This window comes from Ovis aries, chromosome 16 (assembly GCF_016772045.2).
Source record: "Ovis aries strain OAR_USU_Benz2616 breed Rambouillet chromosome 16, ARS-UI_Ramb_v3.0, whole genome shotgun sequence".
NCBI lineage: Eukaryota > Metazoa > Chordata > Mammalia > Artiodactyla > Bovidae > Ovis > Ovis aries.
In genome coordinates this window covers 14576263-14591103 of record NC_056069.1, presented here as the reverse complement: position 1 = coordinate 14591103, position 14841 = coordinate 14576263, and the positions used below count along the sequence as shown (strand labels likewise).

General features: G+C 39.9%; 1 protein-coding gene and 1 long non-coding RNA gene across 15 annotated transcripts in view; one reads left to right on the top strand and one right to left on the bottom strand.

Moving 5' to 3' along the window:
- LOC106990331 (uncharacterized) overlaps nt 1–14841 on the bottom strand; it is a 134349-nt gene that overhangs the window by 20419 nt on the left and 99089 nt on the right. For all 5 annotated transcript variants that reach the window (XR_009596754.1, XR_006056498.2, XR_006056500.2 and 2 more), the window contains one exon: nt 73–117. This is a non-coding gene — a long non-coding RNA (uncharacterized LOC106990331). The remainder of the gene's footprint in view (nt 1–72; nt 118–14841) is intronic.
- The window catches only part of CWC27 (CWC27 spliceosome associated cyclophilin), a 273447-nt gene that overhangs the window by 244618 nt on the left and 13988 nt on the right, over nt 1–14841 (top strand). For 2 of the 10 annotated variants that reach the window (XM_042233752.1, XM_004016938.5), the window contains one exon: nt 9639–10080. The exons of 7 other annotated variants lie outside the window; for them this stretch is intronic. In XM_042233752.1, coding sequence (XP_042089686.1) covers nt 9639–9662 — 24 coding nt within the window. In that variant the 3' untranslated portion in view covers nt 9663–10080. Of the gene's footprint in view, nt 1–2388; nt 2536–9638; nt 10081–14841 lie in introns of those variants that run through there. One more of the 10 variants, XM_042233750.1, reaches the window with a different exon arrangement.

Here is a 14841-nt window from a genome sequence, read left to right as displayed (position 1 = left end):
CATGATGATACAAAACCTATGGGATGCAGCAAAGCAGTTGTAAGAGTAAGGTTAATAGCAACACAAGCTTACCTTAGGAACCAAAAGAAATCCCGACCAACCAGCCTAAGCTTACACCTAAAGCAAGGAGAAAAAGAACAAATGGAACCCAAAGTTAGTAGAAGGAAATACATCATAAAGAGCAGAGCAGAAATAAGTAGAAACTTAAAAAAAAAACATAGAAAGGATTTACAAAACTAAAAACCAGTTCTTTGAAAAGATAAAATTGATAAAGCTTTAGCCGGACTCATCAAGAAAAAAAGGGGGAGGGACCATATGAACAAAACTAGAAATGAAAAAAAATTATAACCACCACCAAAGTAATACAAAGGACCATAAATGACTGCTACAACCAACTATATGCCAATAAAATAGACAATCTAGACGAAATGGGCAAATTCTTAGAAAGGCACAATCTCCCAAGATTAAACCAGGAAGAAATAGAATATGAACAGACCAAATTACAAGTACTGAAATTGAATCTGTGGTTTTAAAACTCCCAATGAAAGTCCAGGACCAGATGGCTTCACAGGTGAATTCCATCAAACATTTAAAGAAGAGTTAATACCTAGCCTTCTGAAATTGTTACTTACTCTGGAAAAGTGAAAGACTTACAAACATTCAGTTAACACTTGAGCAATGTGCAGGTTTAAGGCACCCTCACTTCGTGCAGTTGAAAATCCACTTATAATTTATGGTTGGCCCTCCACATACCTGGTTCCTCTAAATAAGTGGCTCCACGTCTGCACAGTCAGCCAACTACAGATCAGATAGTGCTAAAGAATCTTCAAAAAATCTGCATATAAGTGGACTGTGCATTTCAAACCTGTGCTGTTCAAGGGTCAACTGTAATTGCTAAAAAAATTTGGAATTACCTTTTAATACTCAAGGAGAAAGGTGAATAAAGCCAGGTTTTTAGAGGTTACTAGCTATCCAGAAACATGTGTTTATTTAGCATTTATTGAGGGCATCCTTCTTGTGAAGCCTTGGTGACTGTGATGGTACAGAAGTCCATAAAACAGCTATCTTCAGTCTCGTGAGGGAGGCTGAACTAAAAATAGGTTCATAAGAGGACCTTAACCTTCCTGAAAAAGAGCAGGAGAGGAATCATGGACTGATTCTCAGAGGGATGATACCTCAGTTGAAGCAGGGAGAGAAGTATATCACCATACAGAGGTAGCAAGGAGGCAGGAGAGCAGGTTCTGCAGAGGAACAGCGAGTAATTCGGGATGTCTGGAGCATAAGATGTGAAGAGGACATAGTAGCTTAGAGGGAGGAACAAAAGCTGGGTCATAGAGGCTACATAAGAAATTTGGGTTTCATTGTTTAGATAGTGGGAATAGGGCAGTTTTCGTGGCTAAATCTGAATTTTTGAAAAATATATATGTAACAGAAAAGACCTCCTGGATATCATCAATCACAAGGCACTGCTTAGCAATTTGGATGGCTGAGAGGAGACGGCCAGACATCACCCGACAGGGTCAGCCGGGGCTGTGGCACTGCAGACATCCACTCTCTCAGGGTCAGGCCGGGGCCCTTGGCTCTTGCTCCTCTTGGACCTCCAGCCGAATGGAGGTCCTCATTTTATGATTATGGAGAAATTGGGACTAATTTCAGAGAACAGTAAGAAAAGGCAATAAAGGCATAAAAACTTAACAGTGAAAATTAACTGCCCCCTTTAAAAAAAAGAAAAAAAAGGCAAATGTTCACCTCACAGAGAAGTGCCTTTTCCCAAAGAGTCTCTCATATGGTTCAAGACGTTTTTGGAACCTCTTTTCTAAATGGCATTAAAGGCCAGCCTGGGAGCTGCAAATATTATCATTCTTGGCTCTTCATAGCTGCCTTTTCTTTTATTTTTAAATTTTTTCCAAGTGGGTTTATTTCAAAATTATGAAGATTTATATATTATTTTTTATTAATACAATAAAGCAGTTTAGCTTAAAAGCTTTCACATTCAAAGTTTTTATTTTAAAAAGATATTTTTTAAATGTAGACCCTTAAAAACCACCAAAAAAGCTGAATATATCTTGCAGCATAGGTTTATCCTTAAAAATTCACATCTCAAATGCTGTTTAGAAAAAAGATTTTAAAACTGGCTAAAAATCATTTACACTTGGTAATGAGTACAATCTCCTCGTCTCTGACAGAGCGTATTAATGGCACGTAATGAATTTACTGTCACAAGCATCTAACAGTTTAATGGGTATGCAGTTTTATCAGTATACAAAATGGTCTTAGATGGTCAGTGCAGTTGTTCTGGAGTGATCACTGTATCAGGAAAAGGACACGGCACCAACAACAGACATCAACTTTCAAAAGGTCTTTTCAAACAGTTTCCTTTTCAAACAGCTTTCAGCTCAGGAGAGAAGAACAGCACTTAATTACTGCATCCCTTGCATACGAACGAATGACAGACTATACCGGGTCATCGACGGGAACTGCAGTATGCAGAATAACACGGCCAGCCCCTTATGCCACCAAAGAGCAGCGCACAGGGTGAGCACGAAACACAAAAGCATAATTGTTGTTGCAAGCAATCTCGTTGTTTCAAACATTTTCTTCAGTTGTTTCACAGTTCAGTTCAGTCGCTCAGTCGTGTCCGACTCTTTGCGACCCCATGAATCGCAGCACACCAGGCCTCCCTGTCCATCACCAAATCCCGGAGTTCACTCAGACTCGCGTCCATCGAGTCCGTGATGCCATCCAGCCATCTCATCCTCTGTCGTCCCCTTCTCCTCCTGCCCCCAATCCCTCCCAGCATCAGAGTCTTTTCCAATGAGTCAACTCTTCCCATGAGGTGGCCAAAGGACTGGAGTTTCAGCTTTAGCATCATTCCTTCCAAAGAAATCCCAGGGTTGATCTCCTTCAGAATGGACTGGTTGGATCTCCTTGCAGTCCAAGGGACTCTCAAGTCTACTCCAACACCACAGTTCAAAAGCATCAATTCTTCAGCGCTCAGCCTTCTTCACAGTCCAACTCTCACATCCATACATGACCACAGGAAAAACCATAGCCTTGACTAGACAGACCTTACTCGGCAAAGTAATGTCTCTGCTTTTGAATATGCTATCCAGGTTGCTCATAACTTTTCTTCCAAGGAGTAAGCGTCTTTTAATTTCATGGCTGCAATCACCATCTGCAGTGATTTTGGAGCCCCAAAAAATAAAGCCTGACTCTGTTTCCACTGTTTCCCCATCTATTTCCCATGAAGTTATGGGACCAGATGCCATGATCTTCGTCGTTTCACAGGTCCCATTAGGAAGCATGTACTGGCTAATGTAGCAATATTTCCAAAAGTATAAAACACTGCAAAAAGCTTTATGCCTCCAGGGAGCCACAGCAATCCAGTTCCAAGGATGGAGAAGAAGATGCCACTGACAAAGCATATGGCAAACCACTTCAGCCTGGTGTTGAAACTAAGCGTCGAGGCATCAAGGACCTGTGCCGTCAGGCCCTGCTCCTGTCATCCTGGCTGCTTAGGACCCGCGCAGCTTCTCCATGGCCGTGGCCACGGCGCCTGCCCACCGTTCTCTCCTTCATAGCTGCCTTTTCATAATGTTTTATTCTGAAATAAGCACTACTCGATCTGAGGGGTTTTTTTTAAATCCTGTTCTCAACAGGGTTTAGCACTGAATTAACTTTTGATTTATTCCTAAAGTTAAATACATCCTCACAAGACGAACGTTTGTTACCTCTAAAGACATTCAATCAAGCATCCTGTCAACTACTTATCAGCTACAAGTTTGTTGACCACAAATCTCTCAGGTTGCCTGTTAAATGGGGTGAATGACATATTTCCCACCTACCCCATATAGTTATTATGAAGATAATACCAGACACATGAAAGCTCTTCATAGACTGCTGTGTAAGAGGATGCTCTTCTTACTGTTGCCTCACACTCTGCAAACAGTTCCAAAATGTACATTTGTTCCGGTGCCAGTATGTTCATCTCCCCTAACAGGCTGTTCACTTCAGGAGAGCAGAGCCTGGGTCATGTTCGGCTTTATTTCCCTAGTGTCTGACACTAGGTCTCACACATAAAAAGGCTCCAGTGTTGAATGAATAATTCAGCATAGCTCCTTGCCTTTCCCTCAGACTATATTTAAGAAATGGATGATACACTTGAGATTATTCAGTTAAAATAGGCTCAGAAGTCACTTAAGATTCTTTAAGTATGTGAGTAGTTTGTCATTAGGAACCAGCTGTTCTTAATGTTCTCTGAAGGGACCAGAACAAATGGCTGATGAAATCAATCAATCTGAACATGTAAAGGTTCTTAAACTTAATGCTGTGGTCTTAACTTTGGCTGTATTTTTAAATCACCGGGAAAAAAAAATTTTAGATTACTGAGGCTGAGGCCCCATCCTGGGATGATGAGGCCTGGCATTGATAGTTTTTAAAACTACCCAAGTGATTGTAATGTGCAACCTATGTTTGTTGCAGAAGTCTGGGATTCGACTTTGAGGAACACTGTTTTAAAAGAAATCCTGTCTGGTTCTACAGGTACCTACATTAGGTACCGTACCATAGGAAATGGGAAAGAACGTAAGACACGCTCCCACCACAGTCTGCAGGGAATAAAAACTAACCATCACTGATCTGAGAGCAGTGGAAAAGCAGCCATCAATGTGAGCCAAGCTATGAGAGGTCACGAAAAGGTGGGCCTGTGCGGAGCCCCAGACTTTCTGCAGAACCTGTTAGACATTTAGAAGTTTATCATAGAAATAAAAAACAGTCCCTGCCCATGAAAGGAGGTTAAGTGTTAGTTTAGCAAACCAGCCAGTTGCAGCCAGAGGGCCTGGCCAGTACAGAAGATCTGAAGGCTTTGATTCCCAGCACAGAGAGAGAACTTAGCTGTGAAAAAGACAGACTGTCTGAAATAACTGATGTTCAAACTCAATTGCCTGTTTACTACAGGCACTTACAAAATGGTCAAAGTTGATGAAAGAAACAAAGTTGGTGAGGAAGATCCCATTGTCAAAGGGTTTTAAGGTCAGGCTAAGGTATTTCAGTGGAATCCAATAGCTGATAGTTTCTGGTCAAAGAATATGCTATAAAGAATATGTATAAGAAAGATTAGGGTTTCACTGGTGGTTCAACAGTAAAGAATCTGCCTGCAATGCAGGAGACATGGGTTGGATCCCTAGATTGGGAAGATCCTCTGGAGAAGGAAATGGCAACCCACTCCAGCATTCTTGCCTGGGAAATCCCATGGACAGAGGAGCCTGGCAGGCTATATAGTCCATGGGGCCACAAAAAAGTTGGACATGATTTAGTGACTAAACAACAACATAAGAAAGATTATTTTAGAACCTTTGGCGGTTAGAAAAAGGAGAAATAGTACAGACACCTACAACAATCTCAGGGTAGGGTGGTAATTTCCTATGTTAGGGAGACTTGGTAATGGGAAAGAGTGGTTTATAGAATTGCTGATGAAAAAGATAGCTGTTTACATTATATTAAACATAAATGCACTTCAGTCAGAAATGAGTTATGAATATCGGAATTCTGTATTGTAATACTACTTACTCTATGCCTGAGAATAAGGACCTCTCTTGTTTTCCCAATGAATATGAACTGCTGTCACGTCTTAATCTAGTTCACAATTATATAAGAGGTTTTAAAAACAGATGTCAGTTTGGTCAGAGTCCAGGTCCCTTCTGAAGAATCACTTGCTTACTTCTGTTTATAATTCCACACAGTCTCATACAAAAGAGAAAAATAAACTTACCTGTTTGTGGGCTGCACCCCACTGGCCTATGAGCCTTTTAGTTGCCCACCCGTGAGACCAAAGAAAGAACCCGGAAACAGTGACAAAGTCACCCAAGATGCATTGCATAGGGAACCTTACAAGCCAGAAGCCGAAGGGCGTGGAGTGACACCCTACCCCACAGGCAGATGGCAGGCAGGAGGCAGCAGCAGTCTTAGCTACCACGGGGGGGGGAAGGAGGTCACCATTTACAGGGGAAATCGATGTCAGACTGGCTCACCAGTTAACAGGAGAACCACAGAGGAGCAAGTCTCTGCCAGCCCCTCAGGTTAACCGTCGCCGAGGGGGACGCTCCCCTTTGATAGCCTCGCTTTGTGGACTGGTTCTGCTCTCGGCACTGGAATAGTCACTGCCTGGGACAGGGGGGCACCCATGTAGTGGTCACTGTTGAGGCTCTGGGGTTGAGCGGGAAGATGGGTCATGTGGTAAAGCAGGGACTGCATAGAAAGCAAGAGAACCACCATCTTGAAGGGCCTGACCATACACCTGTCAGACACAGCCTCTGTAGGAAGGGAAAGCCTCCACATTTCTAAAACCACTGAAGTCAGTGTTCTTCCTTGAGAATCTGATCTTATGTAAAACTTTTAATTAATGAGAACTAAATATTTGTCTTTGCCTTCAGCTGAACAAGCTCTAAAATTTTCATATGTAAATGATGTGTGTAATTCCAAAAACTTCACTGCTCTTGTTGGCCCAATTCTATGAGCAGCCACAGAGTGAGTTATTAGTACATACAGGGTTATAAACCACCAGACCTTATGTACTTGAATTAAGTCTGTATAATAAGTCTGCGTGTGTATTCTCATAGGAGACTGTAAAATGTGGGCATGCTTTCAATTCATGCAGTCTGTGATTTATGAAGGCACACAGGTCAGGAGTTTATTATGCTGAAAATCATAATAACTGTTTTGTTTTGCTTTTTAAAATGAAGTGGCCAAAGCATGTTGAAAGATAAATGGGAGAAGCATTTTGATTATGTTTTTATTTCAATTAAAGATTAAATATTATTGCTGAGTAACCAGCCATGCTAAATAGTATGATATTAAGGCTGAAGTAGTTTGTAAGCTGATAGCCCCTTCTTTCCTCTGGGTTTAGGTTTGTTATTAATCAAAATGTTGGACTTGTTTAGTGCAGTGGTGTATGAAACAAACAGTTGAAAATGACAGCTACTTTAATTTACAGCTTTCTGTTTTTTCAGATTTGTAGGAAAATCTGTTTCTTTTTGTGGACTCTTATGCTATTATTCACATGTCTAGATTTTATTTCTTAACACCAAAGCCAACTAAATTCAGTAGTTGTAAGATTCTCTCATGACATAGAAAGGAGGGTGCCTGTAATGGTTTTACTTGACAAATTCTGATAAAGTCATTTTTGAAACATGGACAACCCCTACTAGAAGTAGATAATACCAAAAAAAAAAAAAATCTGTCTTTGGGGGCAGAGAAAGGGCTAATTTTTAAAATAGAAGAATGTATATACGGAAAGGTATTAAGTTACCTAGGATAGTGGGGTTTGTATTCTTATATTAATATAGGAGTATCAAATAAGATTGTTTTAAAGGGAAGATGATTCCAGCTATTTTCTGGTTTGGGCTTAGCCTCAGCACAAGTCATTTGGAAAGCTGCTGCGCACTTACCAAAATATAGTGTTAGGGTCTGGGTTCCCCACATGTGATAAGGACCTTTAACAGGACAGTCTTGCCACACTTCTAAACTTAGTCCTCATCAGCAGTAATACACTTGCAGTTTCTGAAGAGCACACTCTGTAGGGAATGCTGCATAGATTGTATGGAGTATCAAAGAAAAAGAAAAAGACTACCTCTCAGCATCTGGGGGGGAAAAAGCATATTAAGTAAGAAAGAGCTTGCTTTTAGGCACAGTCTCTGAGCAAAGCAGGTTGCAAACCTTATGCAGAGTTTTGGGGTTGGGGATCGTCTCAGGGTTGATCACAGCCTCCGAAGCACCGCTGTTACGGAGAGGCCCCTGGTGACTGGCGGGCTTTCTGAAGCATGTTCACTGGTGTGGTTCTGCCACTGACTGGCCAACTTTCAAGAGCATGAGGCTGTCACTGATTTTTTGGCTTTTCAGAGGTATATTTACTGAAATGAGTTACCACTGATCATTTTGGCCTACGCAGGCCATCATTAATTGATTAAATCCTGTTTGATCGATTCAGTCTGGTTCTAATGGTCCCTTGCTACCATGGCTCGAGAGTAATTGCCTTTTGCTAGGAGTTGAGGATTGTTTTATTCTCAGATGCTAATACTTAAAGAGTGTAGAACATTGAAAGCATAAGAAAATCATACTCAGAGGATTCCATCTAATAAGCAATAATCCTATAATGCACTTTCTAAATAAGGCTGTTTCCAAGGTTAAAGCTGTGAAAGTATGAAAAGTCAGCAGTTTTCATGTGTGATACTGTTATGAAGTCTAATGCAAATAATATATTAATAATAAAGTACAGAAATGCAAATGTGCTTTACTTCAGTTAGTAAACTAGACTCTAGGTCATCCATATAATAATATCACTTGTACTCATTGCATTCCAATAAGCTTTTCTGGGAAAGAAGAGGGTGGGAATGGTGGTAATATATAGCTTGTCAACTCGTGACAATCAACCCTACTGAATTCTTTGCAATTGCAGTATCACTAATATTGTAACATTTCATTTTGCTCACAAAATCTTTTTAGAATTCTTCAAAAAGCTAAGTATATCCATGGGAATTCTTAACACAAGTAAACTTCACCCAGCATTTGTGGTACTGCAGGAAGAAAGGCTGTGGGAGTTTCTGCTAGTACCTATCGCCCAATCTCTGCTTATAGAGGGAAAAAGAAATCACTATAATATTTGGATTTCATCTGAAAGTTACAGCTGACATGTGGGGAGTGTTAATCCTTTAGGCAATTTAGCCATATCTGCTGTGATAAAGAAAAGTACTGGGTACGCCTGTTTTTAAAATTGCTTAAATATCTAGTGAGAAAAAGAAGCCTTAGTAGTTTTACTTATATATCAAAAAACTGAACTTTTTTCATTCCAAATTTATTCAGCTGCCCTAGAATCTGGTTTGGAACTTCCCTATTTATTCCCAACACCTCCTAATGGGGGCAGAGCTAATCACTTACACAGTTCTGTGCTGCTAAGCATGGCCAACTTATGACCACTTAGGATTCAAGCACATGTTGATACCTTAAGACCAGTAAGCATTTGATAAAGTAGGGAAGCAGGGTGGTTAGATTTGTTGTAATCAACAGTAAGAGGAGGAAATTAATTCATGGATCTGTGCCCAAAGCTCCGTTTCTTCTTGTACAATTATTTTTTTAAACTCAGCAACTCCCCAGAAAAGGGAGTCATAACACCATTTGAACAGGAATTTTCTGAACACACTCCATACTTGACCCATTGAACTACTGCAAACAAAACAAATCAGATAGGGCTGGTTTACTGTCAGGGTTTTGCTTTGTAACCTGGCTCACTCTGGCTCAGTGAGTGTGCTCTTTAAAGGAAGCTGACAGAATGTTCTCTGAGTTTAGTTGAAGAAAGACTTCTGGGTAGAACTCTTTACCTCCCATTAGAGAAGGAACCTCAAGTGAAGTCTGAAGCACAGAGACTCACTACTAGAAATACAAACCAACAAAACAAACTCCAGACATGTTTTTCAAATTTAAGTGTTTTCTGAGAAGTTGGTTTCCATGTGGTTTAAGCACCAGTAAACAATCAACCCATCTTGATGTTTTGTAGCCTTTTGGTTCATTATGCCAAGACAAGTGTAGTGTAGAACTTCTTTCAGTTCTTATGCCAAAATCAGTGAACCATCTCTCTCCCACTTTAGGATGTCGCATGTACTTCAGTTTGAGGATAAAAGCAGAAAAGTGAAAGATGCAAGCATGCAAGACTCAGACACATTTGAAATCTATGATCCTCGGAATCCAGTGAATAAAAGGAGGAGGGAAGAAAGCAAAAAGCTGATGAGAGAGAAAAAAGAAAGAAGATAAAATGAGAGTAATGATAACCAGAACTCGTTGGAAATGTGCTCACAATAAATGGCCTTATAACAGCCATTGTTCCGGAACAACAGCATCACTTAAGGGTGTGAAAAGAAGTATTTTTGAACCTGTTGTCTGGTTTTGAAAAGCAATTATCTTATGTAAATTGTGGAATGATGTAAGCAAATGCTTTTGGTTACTGGTATATGTTTTTTTCTTTTTTTCTAATTGACCTTTTGTATTGCTAAATCTGAAATAAAATCACTTTCCTTCCAGTTTACATATTAACCATTTGCAGACTGCACAAGCCTGTTTGTATCTTTTTACCCTAAAATCTGTGAAGCCTTTGTTTTCAAGATTTTTTTATAAAAGTTTTACAGGAAGAATATTTAAGGGAAACCTCCTTGGCATTCTGCTATCTTTGAAATATAATTTTTAAATTATGTAATATAAAGATTGATAGGTTTGTTTTAAATCTTCAGGAACCCCTGAGTGAGTGTTGACACCTGCATCTAGGTACCTAGGCTTACTGACTGCAGTCAGGACGCAACCACACCAAGTAGTATCAGCCAGGCTTACTGCAGACCATGGCCTGGCCCATCCACCTGCCCTTCTCAGCGCAGCAACAGCAGGAGCACACACGGAGGTCCCATCCTGGCAACAGAACTCATTAAGAAGTCAGCCTTTCATGACAGTCGGTCATGCTGACTATATACTCTATGTAAATCTATACTATTTAATCAGTGTCTTCTAGAATCTGAATGCCAAAATTATTACCACAGGTTAATGCTCAGTTACCTAATAAAAACCGTACCAGCTACGTGTTTTCAGATAGTGTCTCATCAGTTCTCCCTTTTGAAGTGGAACCCAATTAGGCTTTCTTTATGAAGCTACCAGGTGGCAGAAGTGATAAAGAATGTGCCTGCCAACGCAGGAGATGTAGAGAGATGCAGGCAGAATCCCTGGTCGGGCAGGTCCCTCAGAGGAGGGCGTGGCAACCCACTCCATTATTCTTGCCTGGTTTTCCATAGAGGAGCCTGGCAGGCTACAGTCCTTGGGGTTGCACAGAGTCAGACACAACTGAAGCAGCATGGCACACACACGCAGGCTTTCTTTACAGCAGTTTCTCTCACAACATAGTCCCAGACACTACAGCTGGAGCAGCAGCAGCCTCACTTATGGCCATGTTAGAAAAGCAAATTCTTGCCATACTCCCCACCACCACCACCCCATCTAGACGGAATGTGAAACTTTGATCATAGAGAGCTTGTTAAACAACCTGCCAGCTTCACTGCTGGTGATCCAGTCTTTGAGACAGCAATATCTAGTGAAGTTTAAAATGTTCATATCCAGTGATCCAAAATTTCAAATCCTAGGTCTGCTCCCTAAAGAAATTCTCACACACTGCTCAAAGGAACTGTACTAAATATACATTGAAGTATCAACCAAAGACTAGATAAATAAGTTATTGTATATCCATGCTGTGGAATACTTTGTAAGCGGTAAAGATCAATAAACAAGATCTCTGTGTATTAGTTTCTCTTAAAAATAATGTGAGGAAAATGAAAGCTCCCATATAAAAATTTAAAATGTGCAGCTCACAATTATATATTGTTTATGGACGTACACATGTAGCAAAAGTTAGTGTTCACCTCTAGGGAGGCAAAAGGAGTACATAGGCAGATTCACTTATGTTTGTAATGTTTGATTTCTTACGATAGATGTTGGGTAGTCAATCCTAGCTCTATTTTTCTCTATACATTTTGGTATCCCTGGAATATTTCATAATTTATTCTTTATGATCATATCTAGAACCTGGGGTAAGAAGACAGAAGGACAATCCCTTTCTTTTTTGCACAGAAGTAGGGGAAAGTTTCAAAGCGGAGATGAATATGATAAAAGTTTTCTGGGAAATAGATGCAAAGTCACCAAAACATAAGCCAGTGTTTGGAAATGTGCCCTGTCTTTCCCTCATCACTGTAACAGCAGTTGTATTACAGAGGTTCACAAAGCAAAAGGCTCTTTTCTCAGCTCACGAAGTCTCTGTTGGTTACTGTTGAAAAGTATTACCACTAGATCTGTCTGTATTGAAGTACCCCATAGGTTTTCTCTATCATTCCTCCAAGGCTGTGTCCACCTAAAACAGTGTGGTTTTGTCTCCAAAACAGAAGGAACCTCAGGTCTCTGGGGTGCAACCAGAAGACTAGTATTTATAGGCTGAAAAAGAAGTGAATGACAGAATTAAAACAGGTTGGCTGAGTGCTCCTTATGTTGCTTTAACTGCAAAGAGCAGAAAGATCTGAAATTCTGCAGAGATTAGAATCTAATCAGAATTTCACCATGATAATAAAACTGACTTTGAACTTAACCAAATAATAGCAATAGCAATTTTGAAAAGCTTAAGAACATGGTTAAACTGTTATATATGATATTAAATGTGCTTACAGCAAAATCTTTGGAAATGTCACAGGAACATGTTTGGGCCATGTGAACTGCAAAAAAAGCAAAAAAATGAATTCAAAGAAAAAAGAGAAAATATGTAAGAAAATTCGCCTTTATAGTTCATTCTACTACTACTACTACTAAGTCGCTTCAGTCGTGTCTGACTCTGTGCGACCCCAGAGACGGCAGTCCACCAGGCTCCCCCATCCCTGGGATTCTCCAGGCAAGAACACTGGAGTGGGTTGCCATTTCCTTCTCCAAATAGTTCATTCTAGTTTTACATTTATTTGGGCTTATTTTTCTCTATATGCATCCTCTAGGGATGTGTTATCCTGAAACAGTGAAGTCTGGGAGCCTTCTTGTTCGCTGTCTTTGGTGATGCTGGACATTGTAGAGAGCAGAGAGAAAGCAACTCCCAGCAATTTTTTCCCCTCATTTTCCTGACAAGCCATTTTTTTTTTTTCACATTGGTTGAAGCTGACGGCAAGGTGAAAGTTAACATTCACTCTAGACCTCCCCTTTCTCAATAGGTAACTGAAGAAATGCAGATCTCTAGAATTCTTAATGATAGAATGGCAAGATGCACACGACCACATGCCCGCAGCTCTCTGTATGCTCCGAGGCCACGCAGTCAGTAGTACGTCTGCTGCATCTAAAAACAGGGACACCACAGAACAAGGTCATTAAAAAAGTGTGAGGAGATAAGTGGTTTGCTGCTGTTGTTTTTAGAACAAGTTCAATAAACTATGGTGTCCTTATCAACTGTCACTACCAAGTCTCTTGATAGGATCTGACGTGTGAGGAACAGAAACCTGTGCTGTTGTATCTCTGTGGCCTGAGTGAAAAGGTTAGATAAATGCAGAATATTGCCCCAACATGCTGTTTAATCTTGGTGATAACAAGAAAGAAAATGGATGTGTGAAGTGAGTTACCATTGAGGGTTGTATCAGTATAAGCAATTTGTATGTACGGGGTGTAGAGAAGTTAAGAGGGGTTACATTCTTTAACACCGTCATTCACAAAAAAAAAAGGGGGGGGGGGGGAGGTCTGGTGTCTCTATGGCTTTGACTCCTTTCCAATGGCTACAGTTTATCCTGGGATACCACTTCTGCTTCCTAGAAACCAGGAGGGTTTCCTGTCCCATATATATTTTATCTCCATTCTTTTAGCTTTTAATAAAGGCGAAATAAGAGCCATATTTTAGAGAAATCCTTTCTAATAAGGATTCAGTGAAATCTGAATTCCTAGAGAAATAAAATAATCATAACAAGACAAGTATTAGAAGTCTCCACAAGAAGTATGCTTGTGGAAAGAATACTCATTATTCCTCAAAATCTTCCTTGCAAAGCCATACTCGAACATCTTTGTCACGGGTTCTAAGGGCTGTGCTAATCCTTGGGCAGAGTTTTCAATGGTGCGCTGCTTAACTGGCTCCGTAAAAAACAGAAGACAAGCAAAGCCCTGATTTGCATCATTTACCAACTTCTGTGGTGTAAATACTCTCACCGTGGCTGATCTCAAGCCACCAAAGGTAGCTCTCGGCTACAACCGGTCATTTTTCCCATTCTGTTTCATTGCTAAACAAGAACCTCTACAGTAACTCTTGCACTGGCCCTAAAGAACTCACAAAGGTTTTTAACCTTTTTTCCAAGATGACAGTCTTCAGGGGTATTTCTCTTTTATGTGATTACTTCAGACAATTTGGTGAAGTTCTAAACTGTAGCAACGTCTGCACCCTATGCTTTTCATAATGAGTTTGCATCTTTAGACATATGCTGAGAGAGTTTTCTGAAGTCACGTGGCTCACATTTATTTTTCCCTCTGCTCATCTTTTTGCCTCAATTTAGTCCAAATCTCACAGAAAGAAAAAAGGGGGAGGGAGAAGGAAATGTAATTACATTTCTTTGAATTATTTTCTGTAAGTGATAATGTAGAAATTCATCATTTAAATTTTTTGGAAAATATTTTGGGCTAAGGTTGGAGAATCCTACCTGGAGAGAACACCAGCTTCTAAATGCAGACAGGAATCTGGTCTCTCTCTTCCACATCTGCTGGGGATTATTCCTTTAAGGTTAGATCATGATACTAATTCACATTACTTGATCAGTAAGAACATCCTCTGATGGCTTTCTTCATAGCACCAGTCAAAAAGAAGGTGTTCTTAGTCTTTTAGAAAATTGTTATTTTCTCATTCCATGATGCCAGAAATGATAATCATTGCTGCAGTTCCAGCACTTTTTAATAATCAGGATAACTTTGAGAGCAGAAAACTCTTATGTGATTTTCTCATTTGTTTTCTGAGTAATATAATCAGAGCTTTGTTATTCAAATGCTTTAATAAGAACATATCTGAAACAAAGGGCATCATGTATTGAAAATGTATTTGAAATGAAAGGCATCATGTATAGGAAATAAATGACTAAAGTAGTATCTATGGCTAGTTCTCACTGGTTATGAGTAAATTTAAAATTTGTGAACTACCTCTTTTTTGGTATTATGTGTGTAAATTGTTCTTTAATTTGCAATTTTTGAGGAAATATTTAGGGTAAGAGGAATGTGATCTCTGCTCTAAACTTTCATTATATTATTGGTGTAAATGAATACAGT